General features: G+C 40.3%; 1 protein-coding gene and 1 long non-coding RNA gene across 16 annotated transcripts in view; one reads left to right on the top strand and one right to left on the bottom strand.

Annotated features, from left to right (window-relative positions):
• ITGA6 (integrin subunit alpha 6) overlaps positions 1 to 21,199 on the top strand; it is a 127,888-nt gene that overhangs the window by 71,459 nt on the left and 35,230 nt on the right. For 3 of the 15 annotated variants that reach the window (XM_053947564.1, XM_053947576.1, XM_053947565.1), the window contains exon 1: positions 15,471 to 15,668. The exons of 9 other annotated variants lie outside the window; for them this stretch is intronic. In XM_053947564.1, coding sequence (XP_053803539.1) covers positions 15,508 to 15,668 — 161 coding nt within the window. In that variant the 5' untranslated portion in view covers positions 15,471 to 15,507. Of the gene's footprint in view, positions 1 to 10,964; positions 11,021 to 11,904; positions 12,029 to 13,557; positions 13,599 to 15,470; positions 15,669 to 21,199 lie in introns of those variants that run through there. 3 more of the 15 variants (XM_053947575.1, XM_053947572.1, XM_053947573.1) reach the window with 2 other exon arrangements.
• On the bottom strand, positions 13,137 to 15,383 carry LOC128790643 (uncharacterized). The gene is made up of 3 exons (XR_008431817.1): positions 15,192 to 15,383; positions 14,751 to 14,879; positions 13,137 to 13,760 (listed from the first exon to the last, which is right to left on the bottom strand). It is a non-coding gene; the product is annotated as an uncharacterized LOC128790643 (long non-coding RNA).

The raw sequence follows: 21,199 nt of genomic DNA, 5'->3' as shown, positions 1-21,199 counted from the left end.
ATATTATAATTCCTTTCTGTGCTCCTAAAGCTGCCAGCTAGACTCCAAAATCTGCCAAGAACTTGCATGCTTGCGTGACCTGGCAGCTGCCTGCTGGTTGGATGCTGTGGCTCTAATTCTATTTTATTTAGGGTAAGGGCTGGGTGCAGCTGGTTAAGCATTGCATAGAATGAGACCATAGAGAAAGAGCAGAAGAATAAAAATCATAATACTTCATGTGTTACCTGAGGTCTGTGGGAGAACGGCGTCTGGGAGCTTCATATTGTATCCTGACATCAGGAGGTACTTGGTTATTCCATTTCTGATGCATTTTCTTCAGGGTTTCCATGAAACTCCAAGAGCTGTATCTACTTTGTCCCATGGTGCTAGCAAAGGTGTCTAAGAGGGTGAACATACCTAGTATCAACAGTGAAAACCAGTAGTGAAGACAAAGAGGATGTGGTAAAGTGTGGGGCTGACATGGGGAGAGGCAGCTGCTCCCACCTCTGTGAGGACAGGTTGTCTAGAAGGTATTCTTGGGAGTTCAGAAAAGCTTTTACTGATGTTTGTTGTGTTCTGGATCTCTACAAAACCCAGTCATACTTGCTAATGCAGTATTCTGGGAAATCAATGATTTCTGAGAAGAGATAACTTGACCCACTTTGCTGAGAAATTTCTTGAATGTCCTCATTGCATCACTCCTTGATACTATGTTGGAGATCCTGTGACACAATTCCTATACCACCAGTTTCCTGCCAGGGGCATTTTTGTCCTTGTGGCCCATGCCACTCCTTAAAAAAGCTATTCATCACTCCCAGAAGCAGCCATAAACATACGCTGCTAAATGCAGTAGTGGAAGGAAGGAGAGACTTTGCAGCTGGAGTGGGAATTAGAAGTTCAGAACATGTCCTACTCTGCTGCCCAGGGGAGCACTGGCTGCTGAAAGGGGATTGATCCATATCAAAGGTGAATGAGAGGATGGAGAAGACAGACCAACTTTTTTTACATATTTACACATTTATTTGGAGAGGTGGGGGAAAAAATGTCAGCAACTATTTCAGGCAGCTTTTTTTGGTAAATGGCAAAGCACTTGATATGCAGGAAACAACTGCTTCCCCTCCAGAGTTTTTCGGCACTTGAAAGGAAACAAGCCAACTCCAAAAGGTTTTTACAAGTTTCTCTTGTGTCAGACAGAATGATGATTCTTCTACATTCCAGTAATCTTACTGTGTTTCATTTGCAACAGATAACCTCCATGTGAAAATGGACAGTACTGGCGCTTTATAAAATTAATATATGCTACCAAGAACATTATATGTGGAATATTCCATGTAATTCAGTCCTCAAAATAGCTAATAAAGTGGCAAAATTATGAAGAATATTTATTGCAGTTTCATGAGGAGGCTTGAAACTCCACTTATGCTTCAGAAAACAGGGAATGTTTTCAGAATGTTGTTCTGTTTTAGAAACAATTTTCCTCTAAATCATTATTAAGTTGAGGGGTTTGGTGGTTGTACAAGGACCCTTGGCTTAGATGCATGTTTAGAGCATATGTAGTGTGATGATTGTGGTTATGTGCATGTTCTCACAGCCACACTGCTGTATTCATGCAAACACTTCCTAGCCTCAGAGATGGTCTGTGCAAACTTAGGAAGGAAGCTTTTTGTAAGTCAACTGCTCAGGATTTCTCTAATGCAGAAAGGGGGGGGGGTCAGAATATCAAATATGAAATGGTATTTATTGAGTAGGACTGGAGGACAGAGATGTAAAAACCTAAGGGGTTAGAGGGTGAGACACTGCTGTGCAAATGAAATTTCCTTTATATGTAACAGGATGCCTTGAACAGCAAGAAAATTCATTTTGTCAAATGCTCATACTGCCTAGTTTCACATCTTGCTGCGGCTGTAACATGGACCTTACCTTGCTAAGTCAGCAAGAATTGTGTGCCTGGATGGGGTAACCCTGGGGTAGCGCTGGAAACAGTGATTGAATGGATGGCTAGAAATAGACAAATTTAAAGGCTGAGTTTGGCCTTTTAAAGAAGTCAAAGCAGAGGCATTTGGTTTCACTCTTGTATTTATAAATAGCTATCTAACAGTGCAGCACAGTTCGACCTTGCAGCCCAGGGTTGGTAGGGATTGCCTGGGTGCTTTTATCAGCTGTCAGCACGGCAATTATGGGGTCCTGGGTGGAGCACCCACTTCCTGCGAGTTCCCCCTCCCTAGATGGTGTAGCTGGGACCAGTTGCTCTGCTCAGAATAGACTGCTGTCACCTCTTAGGCACAAACAGGGCACTTAGCAATGAGGATGGGATTTGAGAAATAGCAACTCTTACTTGGCTTTCACTTTCCAGGCACCAAGGCTGCTCAGTCTTGTCTGTTCTGCTCTCCTTTTCCTTTATCCCCTGTCCCCACCCCTTTGCAGACCATGAAGCCAGAATTCAAACTGGTTTCTGTCTCACTGCTCTCCTCTTGCCTTCCAGTGCTTGGGGTATGTGGTGAACAGCCATGGTGCCAAACAGCCCAAAAGTCTTGTGCTGGCACTGGAACAAAGCATCAGGTGTTTTTACATGTGCATTGCTTTTGTATGGGAGGAAAGACAAGTGTTGAGCACCCTGACCCAAAGGCACAGGGTAGAGAAAGTCAGCAACATGCTGTTGGTATGTGCTGATGGTGGGGTGAGTGCTGAGAGAAATTTTGTGATGCACGGTTATTCAGGGGACTTGTACCTGCTGACTCAGTCCCTACTTTTCTCCTGGATTCAGCTCACTCAGGGGCAAGAGGTGTCTTCAGGAGAGTCCCCAGCCTGTCTGCCCGCCTGGAGAGGCACAGACAAGGAAGAAATCTTCAATTACACTAGTGAAAGAGGTGAAAATTCCCAGAAATTACAGTACTAAAAGAGAGGAAAAGCAAGAGCTGGTGATCCTCTTTGGGAAGGGGTGTTTATGTGGGAGGATGCAGAGCAGCTGCAAGGAAGAGGTCTCTCATATGATAAAGGGTCTGGTCCACACTCTAAATAGGAGGGGTGAAAAGACCTTGTTTTCCCAGTTTGCTAGGAGAAAATGACAGTGTGGGAACCTCGCCACTGCCTATGGTTAGGGGTGATGCCTGTAAATGGATGCTGACTAAGAAGCGTGAAGAGGAGAAATGGCTGAATGTCATCTCCCCTGTCCTTTCTCTACTGAGTGCCAACTGGTGTCTTAAATTTATTTTTCAGTCATTCTGCTTAATTTATTTAATGAGTTTTGTTATCCAAGCCAGAAGAGTGTTCCTTTTTAAAGCATAGTTATGCAGAGAAGATTTGAGGTGGTCTATTTATGACTTTTAGTTTAAATATTAATTCAGTTTTATCACATGTGAAAACTTTAGTTCTAATTTGTGCCTCTCAGAATTACAAAAAGGTTTTATTTATTACAGCTCTGATTCTAGCTGCAGGTAAAATTATGCCTCTTAAACTAAAAGCAAGGATGAGATGTAATTTCTGAAAAATTCAGTTCTTATTTTACAGTGGCATTTGGGATGCTTACAGTATTTCTGTGTTATCAGGAAAGAAAAGTAAGGAAACAATAACCCAAGATCACTTACTTTTCACAACAGAAGTTCTGTGGGTTTTTTTTGTATAATGGCAATACAGTTCTTTTTGAAAGGTCTTCAAATGCATTAATGTGACTTTCAAATGAAGTTGCGGAAACCAAAGGACAATCATTCAGACACTATTCTAGAGATCAGATTACAAAAATGCAAAAATATTGTACTACTGTAAATCCAAACTCAGTCAGATAACAGAATTCAGTAAGGTTAAATCAGAGAGGCAGAAGGATGAACTGGGTTCTGAGCAAAGAATTGTTCTATAATTGATAAGAGTAGGCAGCCGTTGTAATCCTTAAGTAATGGGCCATCACTAACAGCTTAACATTTGAGGGGGTTTCATTGTAATGCCTGTTTGGAATAATAGTTGTCATGATATAATTTTATTTTGCAGTTTCTGAGGCATAAGTATTTGCAGTTGCAACTGAGCAGTGGAGAACCAGGGCCTCTTTCATCTTTAGGTGATAAGCATATATGGTTCCTGCGCTTTCCGGCTCTGAAAAGGAGCCTGCATAGTTCAACTATCAAAAGGCCAGCACTCTGCTCTGTTCAGAGGAGGTCATTCTGAACCTCACTCATATCTAAAGAGTAAAAATTGACATTAAGGAAATAAAGACAAATAACTGTATGTGGCTGAGCAAAAGAAAGATAGTAGTATAAACCAAAGTCCCAACTGAAAATGCTTTAAAATCCTAATTTCTGGTTACCTGCTCATCCCCACAGACTGTGTCTCACAGACATGGCAGTTACCCAGGAGCCAGAAAAGGTGACAACAGAGTGGTAGTGTTGTGCTAGCTGAGGTAGCCACATGTAGTGACACTGAGCACCTGCTTTGCATGTTTTCCCACCAGACTCTGATGTTCTGGGACAGAGCAGGGAGAGGATAGGGAGACACAACTGAGTATTTTCTGTGTTAGTATGAGTACCACTCAAAAGATATGATGGACACTGTGCAGGAGTTGAGATTGCATCTATATCATTCAGCACGTCAAACTATTTGTCTGAAGGGGTGTTTTGGACCACGTGGTCCAGAAGTCAGGCATTGTCAGGCATCCACAGGCCTTGTCTTAGAGGTCTGAAGGTTTCATTTTGAACGTGTTTGCTTTAAATAAGAAAATTACTATATTCCTCTATTTAGAAGATTACTAGGCCCTCAGTTTTCAATTTATTTATTCATATGTCTAATTATATTTCAATGATTGCTTCCTTTGCAATTATTAGAAATACTTCTGTAATAAAGTCAGCATATGTGCATCTCCAAGAGTAGGGCTTAAATATCACTAAATTATTTATGTCTCTTTCCAACTGTCCCCTCATTTTTCAAGCTAAATAACAGACTTACTAGAAAAAAGTAAAATACTCAAGATACTAAGTATTATAACAAGAATTACACCAGTTACTGCTTTATTAAGAGAAAAAGGAAAGAAGGGAGGGAATAGGAGTAAGAGGGAAACTTAGCTAATGATTCAAAACCCTATGACTATAGTCCTGTCACTTCCAGAATTTAATTCTTGCCAAATGTGCCCTTTTTGATTTTGACAAATGAAATATTGGAACAGGTTTTAGAAACCTGTTTTAGGTTGTATGTTCCCTTTCAAGAAAGGAGGTAATATTTAATATTTTTTTAGAAGTTCTGGAATTGCGGCTTTCAGGAAAATAAAAAAATTTGAAGCAACTAGTAAAAAACCCCAAACTTTTAAAAGTAGTACTTTCTGTTGCCTCTGTCCTAAATAATCTTTCTTGTTATTCTTTAGGAACATACAAGTATCCTCTCTGTTTAGATCCACTCTTATTTCCACTAGTAATTTGTGGGAAAATCTTCAGGTTTTCTACAGTTAAAGACTACTTTCTGAGCTATAGATTTTAAAATATAGTATTTACATATTTTTATACCTTTAAATAATGAATTTTCATTCTGCATTATGTATTTTTGAATGCTATGAAGTTTAAAAGGGTTAAACATGTAGGGTATGGAAGAGCAGTAAGTTGTAAATAAGTGGAGCTGTGCTGCTTAAAATACAACTTCCTTTGTTGGATGTGGCTTCAGAATGTTATGGATTAGATTAAATGCTATGTTGCACAGTATGGATTAGAATGAGAAGTATGTTGACTACAAGATAACAACACAGGGGACCTTCAGGGGTTAAGTGCCATCCCTTTTGGTGCAAGGAAAATACCTGCCTAGTCTTTGAAATAGCACAGAGTGCTACCTGCTAATGTAGAGATGGACAACGTGTGCTGAGAATCCCTTTCCCTTGTGGTGACAGAGGTGGATCCATTGGAAGGTTATTGCTCAGCCAGGAGGCAACAATCATCTACACAGTTTATAAGCAGGGTAATATGGAACTGCCAAGAATTTTATATCCATGAATGTGCATTCATATGAATAACACCTAAGGTTATGTCTCTCTAACGAAGGCATGTGGAGACAAGGCACACAAATATTTAGGTGTTGGCTTACTGTAGTCATGCAGCTTCTTTAACATGAAAGAGACAGGTCTTATTGTAAAATATTTGAGAAGTGCTTTTGTTCTGAGTTGCTAGGTGAATAAGAAAAAAAACCAAGTAAGTGCACAGGGGACAGTCCAGATTGTTGTCATGAAATACGAAACAAGATGACAGTAGAATCCAGCATAGGAAACCATGGAGAATTCAGAAAATTAGTTCGCTTGAAAAATGATTCCCTTACTAATGCCATTGTTGGAAGATGAGCACGAGCCCAAGAAAACTAGAGACTTTAATGGATTCTTGCTCTCTGAAAGGACTTTCATGCTGCCAGTTGAATTGTAACAATGAGTCAGTTGCTACTAGCAGCCTGCTTGGAAAGAGTAGACGGATTTGGCAGCATTTATACTGGGGAGACTTACAGCCTGCTGGTAACTTGAGGGGCAAAGGGAGGAGGAAATACTCATAACCTTCAGAAGGGCAGACATGACTTCTGTTTTCATGCTGCTCCTTCAGTTCCTGAGATCACAGCTTGATAAGACTGAGGATAAGCAACAGATAGCAGCCAGCCTCTTTTTTAGACTCTGCTTTGGCAATTACACGTGTTCTAACAGATATAATTGCATAATTATGAGCATGGAAATAAAGAATCTGTGTGTGTTCATCCTATTTCCTCAGTACATCATCAGTTGATATAGTATTTTCTTAATTGTGAGTTTTATATGATTTACTGCTGTCCTTGAGATTTGAATGAGAGCATTTATGAAATTTCTGAACTCCCGTAAATGGAGGTTTAACTGTGGTTTATCATGTACCAGAGGAGTAAAGGGGAGTACATTTGAGAAAGTTTGAAATAGGATGTTTGGGAGAAACTACAGAAACTAAGCTGACTTTTAATCCAGGAATGTAATAGGATTTGAAATGAGAGCATTATTAGCGGAAACGTGGAGAATACGGAATTTGCAAAGGGACATCGTGCCTCTTGGAATTCTTTCAAACAGGCAATGACTCTGTAGATAAAAAGATGAGTCAGTTGTCACAATCACCTTGGATTTTTCAAGTTGCTTTGAGCCCTCAAGAACTTAAACTGGTATGCAATGAAGAGAAAATCCTTTTGTAGATTGAGATGACAGAAGAAAATAGGAGGAATGAATATTTCTCTGAGAGAGAAATATTTATGCCATTTGTTTGCCATGTTTCAAAACCTAAGAAGGGATGTGAACATTAGGGACCTAGTCTTTACTGCCTCTATACATTTTTTGTGGGTCAAAATTAAAGCTGATTCAAAAGAAAAGTTTCTATATAAATGACTGAGAAATAAAATAGCAAGACTAAGGTTCACAATGTACAAAGAAACTTGCTTCAATTAAAAAATTGACTTTGTACTAACTTGTTCTACTGAGGATCTTGGTCTCCCTATGGTAAATTCAATGGTTAGTAGCAATCGGAAAGAGAATTAGGAAATTCCAAAATAAGGAATACCATATGAAGCAGGGTGTAGAATTATGCTACTGCTCTAAATCCATGTCTTTGCTTTATCTTGAATGTTTTGTGGTATTCTGAGAATTCTGTCTCAAGAGGCAGAGGTATATAAAGGTACAAAGAATGCCCGAAGTGTTTAAAAACTGTTAAAAAGTGTATCTATTTGATATATGAATTGGACAATGAGACTTCTGTGTAAGAAGAGATTACTGAAGTGGGATATGACAGAAGTTTATAAAATAATGAATAAGATGAGTATAAAATGTTAATTCACATCTGATAATATAACAATTGTGGAGCAGGGGAGTTTGAAGTAGAAAGTCCCTTTTCACACAGTGTACAATTTATTTGCATATCTTGTTTCCACTGGGCTGTAGAGGTCAATAATATAAATACAAATTGGGTTATATAAATTAGAAACTGTCGATAAATACAGTGGTCTGTAATCTGAAGAGCACCAGCAGTAAACAGCAAGAGAAGGTCCACTGTATTACACACTGTGCAGAAGTGACCTTGCAAATTTTCAGGTTTAGATGGGCTATTTTTCTAATAAGGCACAGAAGGAAGGAGAATTCAGAAACCAGCTCTGGCTGTGGGTTTTGCTGCAGCTTCCCTCTATGATACTGGGGTACTCTGTTACCCTGAAATAGCTCATCAGTCTTTTCCACTTGGAAAATGGAGATTGTAGTAATGCTATACATCACAGGGGAAGGACGAAAATGCTTTGAGGTAGTACTTCATGCTCTGTGTGGAACACACATCATTACTGTAGCATATCTGCATTTTATTTTATTAATATTAAGAACAGTTCCACAGTAAAATGGGTTAGTGTACCTTTATTTGGAGTCAATAAGCAAATTATCATGCCTTGATCTACCTGCCAATTAGGTTGCTCAATTGCTTAAAAGTGGACCTTGATCCTTGGAGGTGCTGATTGACTTTAGAAGAAGCTGAGTAACAGGAACTGATGCAAGTACTTCACTCAGTGTGATCAGAAATTCACAGCAGTTTACTTGCTTGTATGCTAGAAAACATAGTATTTATCTGTTGTGTCCTAAAAACACAAACCTACAAGTAAAGAAAGCAATACATATGCGTCATGCAGGAAATGATAGGAAAGGTACAGCCCTAGTGAAAACTGAGAGCATCTCTCCTGGACTGTATACTTTTACCTTCCTCACTTGTTTGTGTTCCCAGATGTGTGGAATGAGCTTGGGTAGGTTTGGGGTGTTGTCTTTGAGATTTCTGGTATGAAAGACACGTAAACAAAAAAGGCAGAGCACTCCCAGCACACCTACACAGAGACTGATGATTGCAGTTGAAAAAAAAAGATATAGTTGTTATAATGCATATTTTAGAATAATTCCTGTTATCACATAAAATTAGACTGGGCTTATTTAAATGTGATTATTATATGAAAGTTCAAAACGTTTTAGAACTCACAGAAAAAAAATTACCCCTGACAGAATTAAGTGAGAGAGTATGACCAGTGAAGTGATGGTCTGAAAATAAACATTAGAGCAGTTACAGTGTAGAGAAATGTGGAAATATGTTTGTGCCATAAATCTTTTACCAGTTCATAATGTTACTGAAATAATTGTTTAAAACTCAGTGCATTAAATTTTGATTGCCTACAAGGCACAAGTTATTTTACCTTTTCATATGAAGGTGCTTGAAATTTAGATATACAGAAAGATGGGGGAAAATAGTGAGAAAACAGAATATACAATGAATACAGAATTCAAAACTTCTTTTGAAACCTTTCCAATACTGTATAAAAATTTGCACTTTCATAATTAATGAATGACCTTTCCTTCCTTGACCTAGATTTCAGTTGTTTGCAACAAACGAACAAAGGAAAAAAAATCACTTGAAGTCAGCGAAGCCAGCACAGCAGCTTCCATAAAACCCTTTGCCAAACTGATTAGATTTGCAGTTCACTCACTGAGCCTGCCTGGTCACGGTAGCATCATGCAATGAATATTTTCATTGAATAAATCTGGAACTGCAGAGGAACTATTTTTTTTTTTTGTCTGAATACTTCTGTAGTGCTTGCTTAAACATGAAATTGTTTCTGATTAACTCATGTGTGAGCAGTCTTATTCTGGAAAAAAAAAATCTTCCTGTTGAGCCTAATGTAGTTGTTTAATAATTAAACAGAAGCAGTTATATTGGTATATATTGCATATACAGACAATCCTCAGTCTTTTTCCTTTGATAGCTGTAAATGGTTCAAGGTTGGATAAAAATAGTATTAAAAAAAATCTTCCTTGGATAACAGATTGCTTTATTTTGTTTGACTAAATGAGAAAGTTAAAGCATCTGATAGTTTTTTCATATAAAATAGTACAGGTAGATGGGCATGAGGGTAGAAAAATCTTTTGTTTCTATAGAAAACTTATGAAACTCCAGAAATTATAGGTTACATTGTTCAGCAGGGACAATGCAGTGTGTCTCAGCCTCCACATAACTGCTGTTCATATCCAGGCAAAGCAGGGAGAGAGAATAACCTGCTTTTCCTTCAGTCAGTAGCTCAGATCCTGAGTGGACTGGGCCTTTAAAGACTTCATTTAGAATTTTTTTTTTAACAGCCTTTGCATAATTAACATTTTCATCATTGTTAGTATGTTAGCAAGTGAGACTTAATATAACAAAAGATTGAATTTACTCATTATGGATTGATTTAAAAGGCTATGAATAATTAAAACAATAAATTCTCTACAAAATAAATAGTTTTAACTGGTGGTGATAAAAAAAAAAAACCTAGAAAAAGATTCCTGTGGTGCTCTAGTGTGTCTTGTCGAATTTGTTTTTGAGAACTCAGGATGTTAATCTAAATAGAAAAGTGAATATGTTTGTTAGATTTCTTTTTGTTAAAAAAAAAGGAAAGAAAAAAGGAAGACGTGTTTTCTGTTAGCAAAGAAAAAGTAAAGGAAGTAGAGGAAGCATCTTTCTGAGACTGCTAGCTTTAGACCTTAACCAGAGAAGCAGCCCTTGCTGGCTTTGTCTGCAGCTGTCTGAAAACCATGTTTAAACATGTCTTGACCACAGGTCCTGTTGAATCAGTGGCAGACACAGTTTGGTTGGCACATGCAAATGAGCTGGCTGTAGTACCAAAATAGTAGAATTTCTAAAGACAGTGGCTGTAGAAAAATTTAAATCTGTTAGAAAAAAAAGAAGTTGGATTTCTTTGCGTGGTTCTTGTGAATCACTGGAAGCCTCTGTACAATGGGAGGGAGCTTTACCTCCCCCATGGAAGCCAAACAGCCAGCTGGCTGGCCTCACAGCTGGGTCTGATCCAGACGTGATGGGAGGACAGGTGCAACAAGTGTGGAAATTCCAAGCAGCTGTTTCCACTAGTTTGCTGCCAGAGGCGCTCGGGGTCTCAGCTGTGCTGTTACAATAAGCTAGATCATGACCTAGAGACCAGAGTCCTTGAGTGACTGGAGCTCCTGCTCTTGTGCCTTGCAGGTTCTGTCCCAGGGCCAGGTCCTGTCCAGCACCAGCACCCAGTGCAGTTCTTGGAGGTAAGTGCCATCAAGGTTGTGTGGAATTGTGTTCTGGGTGATGGCCAAAGACTCTTTAGTCAGGTCTCTGTGAGCTAGGAGAGTGAAAGTGTCCTGAACAATAATCCTTTCTGGCTCTTGATGGGGTTAAAATATGTCCTGTGAAGGTTTGTCTTGCTTTCAAAGCTCCTGGGGAAAAATCTCTAGGGAGATCCTGTGAATAACTTGCTTGTAAGCCTTCTCTCTTCCCTCCCTGCCAACACCTACCCAAGAAATACCTTGTTTATCTTTTAGATCTCCTCTGCTTCCTTATAAGCCATTGTTGGCTGCTTTGGTGCAAATTAACTAATTTAAGATGCACATTGAGGGAGAGTTGGCTAGAACTACACAAAAGTTTGCATCTGGTATCAGGTTATATCTCTCTACCCTGGTGAAAAGTTCTCCAAGAGAGGCAAGGTTTCATGTGCAGGACATACGGCAGATCAAGGAAAGCATGAATGGTACAGATGGGTCTGGGATGCAGTCAGTGATACAAGTTTCAGCTGTGGTAATGTAAGAACTTTGGGGATATAAATGTCTCTCAGAGAGAACCACGGAATGGGGCTGCAAAGGTGCCTGTGATGTGGATAATGATGTTTCAGCTTCATCTTGCCTTACAGTGGGGCAAATCTTAAACAGTGGTATATGTTACTAGTGAATTAAAACACAGGCATACATTCAAAATCACTGCAATTTTATGCCTTAGTTATAAGTAATTTTGAAGGCGTATCTTTAATTCCTTCCATAGAAATCCAGACTGTGGCTGCTTGACTCCCATGTGTCACCAGTGTTCCTCTGATCTCTGCCCAGCTACACTCATAAAGTGCCTCCATGTATGTTTACATAGATGTTTACTCTCCAAACAGTTCTCGTCATTCTAAAACTACTTAAGGAATGTACCTGACAACTTGGGTGGAAAAACATTCTCTGGATGTAAAAGACTGAAAGAACTGCTGTATACACTGGTCTCAGTGTTCACCAAAATTCCAGGTCTGGACTGAAGTATTTCTTTTGACTCATATTTTTATTTGTGTAATACTACATCTACCAAGGTAAAATATTTTAACATTACAAGCAAGTAAAGGATGGCAGAATGTCATCTTGTTGATTTAGACATCAAAGAGAAAAAACAAAGTTATAGGAACGTAGTAATATCTTCATTTGGAACTGTAGTTTAAATAGAGCAATTAGTAAAAAAGCTGCCTTTTGGTTACCTTTCTGAAAAGATAGTAAAGAGAGAGAGACTGAGACATTCTTCATCCAGTTATAAATTATATAAATACAACCAGTGTTATGTCTGTGTAAGTGAGAATATCAAGTGTGTAAATATAACTATTTTAATGCTCTGGATTTAGATTGTTTAAAGCAAAACATTTTGCTTACATGGTGTTGAGCGGTTTATTTCACTTACCATTTTAAGCCCCTTTATCTCCTGTGCTGCTGTTTGCTATTGCTAATCATTGTTAGGGAACCAAGAACAGCTATGAGGATATACTGGCAAAGACAGTCTGATAACCTGGCTGCATAAAAATGCAGGTGTTTCTTGTAGCTGTTAAGATGCATCTGTTCAATACATGTAAATAATTTTTCTAGAATATGAAGTTCTAGAAATTATATGCATATTGTGTTCAGGAGAAACCATCTAACCATTCAGGTCACTAATACTTAAACCTGGTTTATATTTCTGAGTTGAAACAACACTGTATCTTTGGAACTTTTATAGTGAACGAAACCAAACCTTTTTGGTGGTATCATTTTTTTTTTCATCTGGAATTACATAAATTAAGAAATTAAGAAATCAAGCAATCTTTTAAAAGGAAATGAGATGGGAATGTTTACATATTTTGTCTTTTCAGGACCATTTGATGTGCTGCATTAAAGCTGCACAGCTGAACATCTACAAATTGTGTATTTCTTTGTGTAGTATATTGTTGATACAAAGGATAGAATTTCAGAAATGTAAAAGATTGTGCTTTGCCTTCCTTCTAGGGAAACCCTTAAAATGTCTTGCCAAGCCCTAGCTTCTGCATTCCACCTCTTTTATTTTCCAGAAATGAATTTTTTAAACTTTGTAATTAGCTACACGGTTGTAGAGAGGAGGAAAATATTGCTGGCAGTAATACATGTGTCTACACATTAAGGCTTGCTCATTGTGTAGACACAACATGCAAACATCTTGTAGCCCTTTAGATGAGTATCAACACACCATTAATAAGCAGACAGCTTGAAAACTCAGCAATAGCAGAGCGTTTGTTACAAAAAAGAGAAACTGCTTTGATCTGGCCATTGCATTTCTTAGAATCGCTGTGTTGTTATGCATAACAGAGTGCTCATGTTTAATTGGTCATCATACCTAATCTTCGTATGGTCCCCCTTTATACCAGGATTGTACAAAAGAGGAATTCCTGAAGTATGTGTTAGCTACAGATAACTCACAGCATGTTTATTTTGGAGGAAGAGCAAAGGAAGGAAACTGACATATTTGTAAAACCTTTTTTTTTTCCTCTCTCCTCATCTAGAGCAAATGAAATTAGTACGAAATGATGAGAGACCATCCAAGGTAATTCTAAGCTGTTCGTGTGCAGTTTTGCTCCACCCTGTATACACTCTATTTTTGTTGTTCTTGCTGTGGTCCCTTGAGACAGGTGTTGATGTTACTGTGTCTTGCAATGCTTGTTACTGCATCTGGAGATGAGAAAATTCTGTCTCCCTGCAGCAATCTCTGTGGATATGAACGAACAGGTACAACATGCTCAGGCAGTGCTGGTTAGAGGGAGGGGGAGAAGTCAGATAAACCTAATGTGACAGTATCATTCAGGAAGCTCTGGATTAAAGTACTTCTGTGACTTCTTGCAAGTTACTGAGTACAAGCATTACTTAAAAAGTAACTATGGTTACTGTAAGAGTATTAGAAGCACACAAGTTTTGATTGTCCCAAAAGGCAAACTGCTAAGACTTTGGTACAGATGTCAACACTGTTTTAAAGGACTTGTTTTCAAATCTTTACTAATTACTGTGAAATACGTGGATTGTAGTAAAACAGCTTGTAATTAGTCTGGGGCCCTTCCCTCTTACAGGTCCTTTAGTGAAACTAAGGCAGTATTTATGCCAGTACAGTTTTCTGCTGTGGCAGTGATTGAACACTGGATCAAGACTTTGAAGGAGTTGGGCATGGAGGAGCAAGCAGGGAAGGACTCTATTAGCAATAAATATCTGGGAGCCTAATTTAACAAAATGTTTTGTTTCCACATTAGAAGCACATTTCTGGTGCATTTTCTTCCCCTCTTTTGATCAAGGGTGTTTTGGACTTGAGCCAAAGACTTGTCTATACATGGAGCTATCCTAGAATAATTACTCTGGAAAAAGTAGTTTGGATTAACTCTGTGGGAGTATTGTTTCAGAAGGAGTTATTTGGAGTATCAACATATTTGAGTGCTCTGTCTCAATTGCTCTTTTCTCAGTTTATCTGGAATCTTGGCTTCTCTGTACCCTAGATATCAGTAGAAAAGAACAACTGAGTATTGTCATGCTGCTTAGAATTTGTGAGGTTTTAAAAATTTGCATCTGCTTCCCTAAACCAGAGCACTAAATCAAGATTCTGTTCAAAAACCAAAACCTCTCTCTTTTTCTGGAGTAGGTTAAGTTGATGCTGGCAAATAACCTTTAGGAGTTACAGGTGAAAGCATAAGAGAAAATGACCTGGGATACAAACCCACATATTGTTTTTGAACAATTAAAAGGTAGGAGTAAGAAATTTTCAGGTATGTTCAGAGACAGGAAATACTGGAGGAGGAGATTCAGGTAGTCTTCAGTCTCTGTTCTCATGTGGTCTGTGAATAGTCTGGAAAAGAGAGATACTTTTTTTTTCCCCCTCTTTTTTTTTCTTCTTCTCTTGCATGTGTTGTTTGGGGAATACAGACTCGATACTGGGGTCATACTGTCCATAGTTCTGTATCAACCTCAGCACACTTGGGCAATGAGTTATGCCCGTGGTCGGTTCCCGGACCGACCTGATGGCGCTGAGCAGCAGCCAGACCGGTATCAGCCCCCCAGGGGGACATGGTTTGATGGCTCAAACACATCCCGCCCCTCGCCGTGGGAGCTCTCTGCCCTTTTCCCCAAGGGTGCACGGAGGCTACGGCCCGGTCCTCACCTGCGGCCGTGACCCGCCCCTCGGTACGGCTTTATTTTCTGTCGCGAAGGGCAAAGACATCCGAGACCGGGGGCGCGGCAGGCGGTGAGCCCCCTGGGGGCCCCGGGAGGCGATGGGCGACTCACGGGCGGGGCGACGGCCTCGGCTGCCCCTCCCAGGGGAAGGGGCCCGGCCCCGGGGACATTTTGTGCTGTGCCGGGGGCCGGGCACCCACGGAGGGCGGGGCGGGGCGGGCCCGGCGCGGAGCCGGCGGGGCACAACGCGCGCGGGGAGCGGGACGGCGCTTGCGGCAGGTTCCCGTGCCGGGCAAGAGCTGATGGCGGCCCTGCTCGTCCTCTACCTGCCCCTCCTGCTGGGGCTGGCCGGCGCCTTCAACCTGGACACGGACAACGTGATCAGCTGGAGCGGGGAGACGGGCAGCCTCTTCGGCTTCTCCCTGGCCATGCACCGGCAGCTGCAGCCGCAGGAGAAACGGCTGTAAGTGCACCGCGCCCCGCCCGGCCCCGTTCCGGGCCGCCTGCGGGGACCCTCCTACCTTCTACCGCCGGGAAACTTCCCTTGGCGGTGGGCCGGGGTCGCCAGCCCCCGCGGGGTGGCCAGCCGGCGGCGGGAGCGGGGCCGGGCCGCCGGGGGGCCCTCGGAGGGATGGGCAGCACCTGCCGCGGGGCGCTGCGGAGCCGGGGCAGCGCCGTGCGGCGGAGCGAGGGGCCGCCCCCGCGCCCCGGGGACCTGCGGGGAGCCGAGGCTAGAAAGGGGAAGCGAACGACAGCCGCCGCTGGGAGCCCTTCCCGCCGCAGCGCTCTCCTGCGCGGGCCCCGCCTGCAGGCTGCAGCCCGCGGCAGCGGTGATCTGCGCCGCCGGAGCCTCCCCAGCTCTCGCGTTTGTACTCTCTGTGAGTACCTGGCCTCGAGTAACTCAGGGTCTGCTGTTCAAGACAGACCCTGCCCCGGAGTGCAGATGAGAGGTGATACAAAGAAGTTAGGAAAAATAAGTCGGGGCTAGTCATATATGCATGAAACTTTTTTTGGGAAATTACGAAGGCAGAATAAGGCTCCTGTGTACATCTTCAGCATCCTTGGTGGTTTGTGCCCATAGCGGAGCAGTGCTGGACCCCACCCTATCCAGTAGTGCTGGGTGGAGTGTGAGCATAAAGTATTATTGTTAAATAAATGTCCCCTCCTCAAATATTTAGTTTTAATTCAAGGCAAGATACACTCGTTATCCATATAGAGTTAATTGGAGGAGGAAGCTGGAAAGGAATAATATTCTTCATAAAGTTAGGTGGTAAATTGAAAAATCGTGTGGGCTCATTTTGCTCACACTTGCATTCTTGTGTGATTTCATAAAAATTACAGTGTGTAGAGGAGTGTAAGTCACATACACCCATGTTTCATCTTCCATCTAGCAGATAAAATGACCCATAGCATTATGAGGAATGAAATGCAAATCTGTGAGCTCCTTTCCAGAGGCCTTTATCTTAATTCTTGACAGGATTATGCTTGCACAAGTCTCATTTTAGTATTACCAAGAAAGCAATGCCTGAAGCTTGTTAGTCTCCTGTTGTATTGTCAGTCCTGTTAGAATGAGTGTGTAGGAATATGCAGACAGCCAATTACTGACAAGAAAGAAACAGCAGAAACACAAGGACAGTCACAGTATTCAAGCTGGTATGTGCTATTTGGCTGAAATGCCTCAGAGAGTATTGGCATGAAAGTTCTGTATTGTATGTCTAGTAAGTGCTTCCTCGGGCAATCCAATGTGGGGAAAGAGCAGAGCCAGATGCTATCTGCCTTGACATGGCTTTCTGAATCCAGGCTTTCATGAGAAGCAAAGGTCTCTATTAGAGACAAAACCAGACTAGACAAGCTGCGTTTTATGGTGACATGCACTTCTGAGTGTGAGGTGTCTTGGCCATTTTTCAAGTCCATGAGTTTTAGCATAAAGAATTGGAATGCTACCCTGGGTAGTATGCTTGGAATGAAACCTTTTTTGTCAAACAGGCATGTTGTAGTCACTTTGAACATCATTTTTGTGTCTGTAAGAGTAGTAGTGTATGGCTTTAAGAGAACAAGACATTAAATATGCTGAACTGTAACTGTCTTAGGAACTGAGCTGTGTTTAGCTCACTTTGTGCAAGTTCTGCCTTCTGAAGCAGGAGGTTTGGTAGGGAGTGTTGAAGAGAAGCCTTCCATGTTAGGCTGCATTTTTATATCAGATAAAAATGAGCTAGGTTGAGGTAATACCAAAGGATTTGTGTGGTCTTTTCCATGGAAACCTCATGCAATTTCTAAATTGATGGATTCTTCATAGATGGAACAAATGGTATCTGCTGTCTGGATACTTGGGGAAGGTAGAAAGTTATGGGAACAGAGATCACACTGAGAAACAATTATGTCTAATGCCTTCATGCTGCCTGTTACCTGTAACAGCAGGACCCAGGGGTGCAATACCTCTGCATTCCCAGATGCATTTTGGTCTGTCTTACCTCTGCTGCAAAAGTGAATTTATATACAGCTATCTCTTAGTCAGATAGAAATATTTATTTTACCCTTTCTTCTTGAATGGATGCTAATTTCAAAACTCAGTTGCATTTAGAGTGTGAACACTGTTAAGTAGTTGCCAAAAATACAAAAACTCCCAATTCGTACTGAAGCGTAATTACAAGTGATACTTGGAATCTCATCTGGCAGGGACCCTTATTTCAAAGAAACCTGTCAGCTTGAGTGCCTTTCTACCCCTCCAGTTTTACAAAATTAGAAACAGGTTGTCATTAGGCATGTGCAAGATCAGTCCATCTTAGAAAAACAAGAAAATGAGAGAAGGTAAAATACATGGATTGTATTCAAGGGCTAATAGCTTGGAGCAAGGCTTGATAAAACAAATGAAGTTACGTGTAATTTTTCTCTTACCTCACTTAAGCATTTGTTAAGTGAAATGTTTCCCTCTTCCTCACACAGGATTGTTAAGTGTTAATCATTGCAATAATCCTCTGTAAAGATGAGGGTGGAGAATGTCTAGGAGGTGTGACAAATAAAGGTACAGCTGAAATAGCTTTGATTAAACATGGTATTTGCTTTTGATCATATTTTTTTCTTAGTCACAGAATACTATGGATTTCATATTAGCTTTAAATGGCCAATTAATTTATTAGTGTTAGCTACAAATGCTATGTTTGCTAATGAATTACTTAACTTTCAGCATTATGAATGGATGACTGTTCAATTGCTTTGACATTAGTAGTAAATGGTACTGAGTATAAAGCTATGGACTAGTAACAAGATTTTGGTTTTGAGTATCTTCAGATTAGAAGAGTTGGAAAGTTTGTCAGATGGAGAGGAGAAAAGCTTTAGTTTATGGTGACTGAAAGTGGATTGCTAATGGTACGTGGGTGTGAAAGACAGCTGAATGCAAACTTTATGTGCATTGAGGAACATTAATGTTGGAGGTACCAAGGCAATCTCCCTGGATTTGTGTGTTTGGTTCTGGTTCATTGAATCAGGCAGCAGAAAAGGCTGATGGAGCTCTAAAGGAGCTGGGTTTATTGCTCTGTGTAAGTTTGTTCTGTTTTTAATCTATCAATATGATGAAAGGGAGTTCTGGTTCTGCAGGGGAGTGGTGGCACAACAGCAGCACATTTCATCTGCAGACTGGAAGAAGGTTTGTAGCTTAGAGGGGTCTGCGACTGGGGGCATAGCTACAGGAGAAACAGGTAAAATGTAATTGGTCCTGTGATGAAAATATGAGTGTATCCAGCATCTCTAGATGGGGACTACACTGATTATGCATTTATTAGCTACTATGTCTTATAAATATATTACTGTTAGAATAAAAATACAATACTAGCTACTCGCTATATATGTAGTGCATGTAGTCACATATATGTAATTTTATAGAATATATAGAGATATGGTCTATATGTGTGCATATTCTATAGCAAGTCCATTCCAGTTTGGCTGTAATTCACAATGATTTAAGCATCTTGAATTAAAACACAAGCATCAAGAAGATCTAAATTTGTATATTACTTTCATAGAATCATAGAATCACTTGGGTTGCAAAAGATCCTTAAGGTCAGTCCAAGTGTAAACCTAACACCCGTTAGCCAGTTTTTATTTGTGGTTTAGAATGTTAGAATCACAAATTGTTCTGACTTGCAAGGGACCCACAAAGATCTACTTGCAAGTAATTTTGATACTATTTTCAGTAGAAGTAGGGAGCTGAATTCAGGTAAGTTTCTTGTTATTGTGTGAGGCAAAAAAGGGAAGATATTGTAGTTACTAACGTTCAGGATTCTCCCATCAGCTGAAAAGCTGTATTGAAAGCTGTGGATAGGCACTTTATGTCAAGACTACACTGTCCATTACTAGCCATAAAATCCTAAAAATTGCAGTGTCTTACTGAAAATTTTACTTGTCACAGTTTTTGCTGATCCTGCATGTCTCTACTGTGAGCTTTTATATCAATACATAACAAAGTTGCCTTGGGTCAGCAGATCTGCTGGCATTGCTGTACTGCTGCAGTGCATCCTCAGTGGCATTTAGCCAGTACTTTGGTGTTCTCTGGGGGCTTGGGCTCAGAGGTGCTTTGCTCCAGCAACAAAGAGCTGGATGATGCTGGTCTGCAGTGGAAGATGACGATTTCTGCTTGCAGAGGTGATGTAGTGTAATTCAGACTTTGGGTGAACTGAATTAATAACAATGCATATTTACACCTTCAGGTTTAAAAGCTGTAATAGTGATGGTCCTTAGTGCTTCTGTCAGTTAAAAAATTGACAAAAATTTTTTCTTAGGCTGCAATTTTACTGTGTCACTGCTCCTTGTATTTTCTTCTCTTGAGTGTCTTTGTGATTTTGTCTATGCAAACGATTCTTGGATAACCTGCTTAGTATGCTTATTTGCTTTCTTAGTGATAGGAGGCAGTTTGTAGAGGAGTTTGTTTGTGTTCAAGATAGATGTCCTGTGGCAAAGGTCAGGATCAAATGAAGTTGGAAAGGAGGAGTAGTTGAAGAGTTTTCTTCTAGTGGTTAGGGACAGATTTTCAAGGAAGATCCATTATACTAATATCATGGGGGAAAGAAGTGAGATGAATTTATGTTGCATAAGGGATGTGTAGTTGTTACAGGAGGAGCAAACTGCAGAAGGCTAGCTTTTTTCCCAGTACTGATTTTGAGTTATGTTCTTGGTTATCGGTGGCAGAAGCCAGACAGGTAGGTTGGCTTCTCATAAATGTTTTTTTCATAAGGCCTAACAAGCAAAGAAGAATGATTACTGATCTAATTTGCTGCTGTATGATTTTTCCACCAAATAAATGAAATTAGCATATTGTGTTGCCTGGCACGTTACAGCAGTAAATTGTTCATCAGTCAGCATGGGCCATTCTTTTTTCCTCTGTTAAATTCCACCTGCATGTGCCAGAGCAACTGTAAGTTTTGTAAGGAATGCATTCTGGTAAATTCTCATTGGAGATAGCACATTCAATTTGAAAGAAGTGCATTTAAAATCAGCTATTGTTTAAATGTTTCAGAACCAGCCTGGGTCTAGATGAGTAATTCTGGCCATAACTGTAAAAATGCCACATTTTGAGGACATAGTCTGTGGAAAGGACAAGACTGAAATAAGGCTATTGGGCAAATGCCAGTTTAAGAGCAAGTAAGTAAAAATCCATATTACTGTATGAGCAGATGGTGGTCTGTACTGTGAAACATTAGCTGAAAAATGAGCACCTTATTGTGGTATTTAGCAAGGGTAGGTAACAGCACAGGAATATTGATGAAAGAACTATGCAAAATAGTCTGGAAAACATTGAATAATTCCTTTATTAGCACTAAATATTTTTGATTGCAATATATATAAGCAAGTTACTGCTTTGAAAGTAATGGGAGAAGAATGTAGCTTAGAAAACAAACATGAATGTGGAGAAAAGGTTTTACTTCAATTTTTAAGGGAATAATTCTGAATGTTAAAAATAAATGAATTATACCATAGGTTAATAAATCTCCTTTTGCAGCT

This window comes from Vidua chalybeata, chromosome 7, assembly GCF_026979565.1.
Source record: "Vidua chalybeata isolate OUT-0048 chromosome 7, bVidCha1 merged haplotype, whole genome shotgun sequence".
Lineage (NCBI taxonomy): Eukaryota > Metazoa > Chordata > Aves > Passeriformes > Viduidae > Vidua > Vidua chalybeata.
This window is presented reverse-complemented; position numbering and strand designations above follow the sequence as displayed.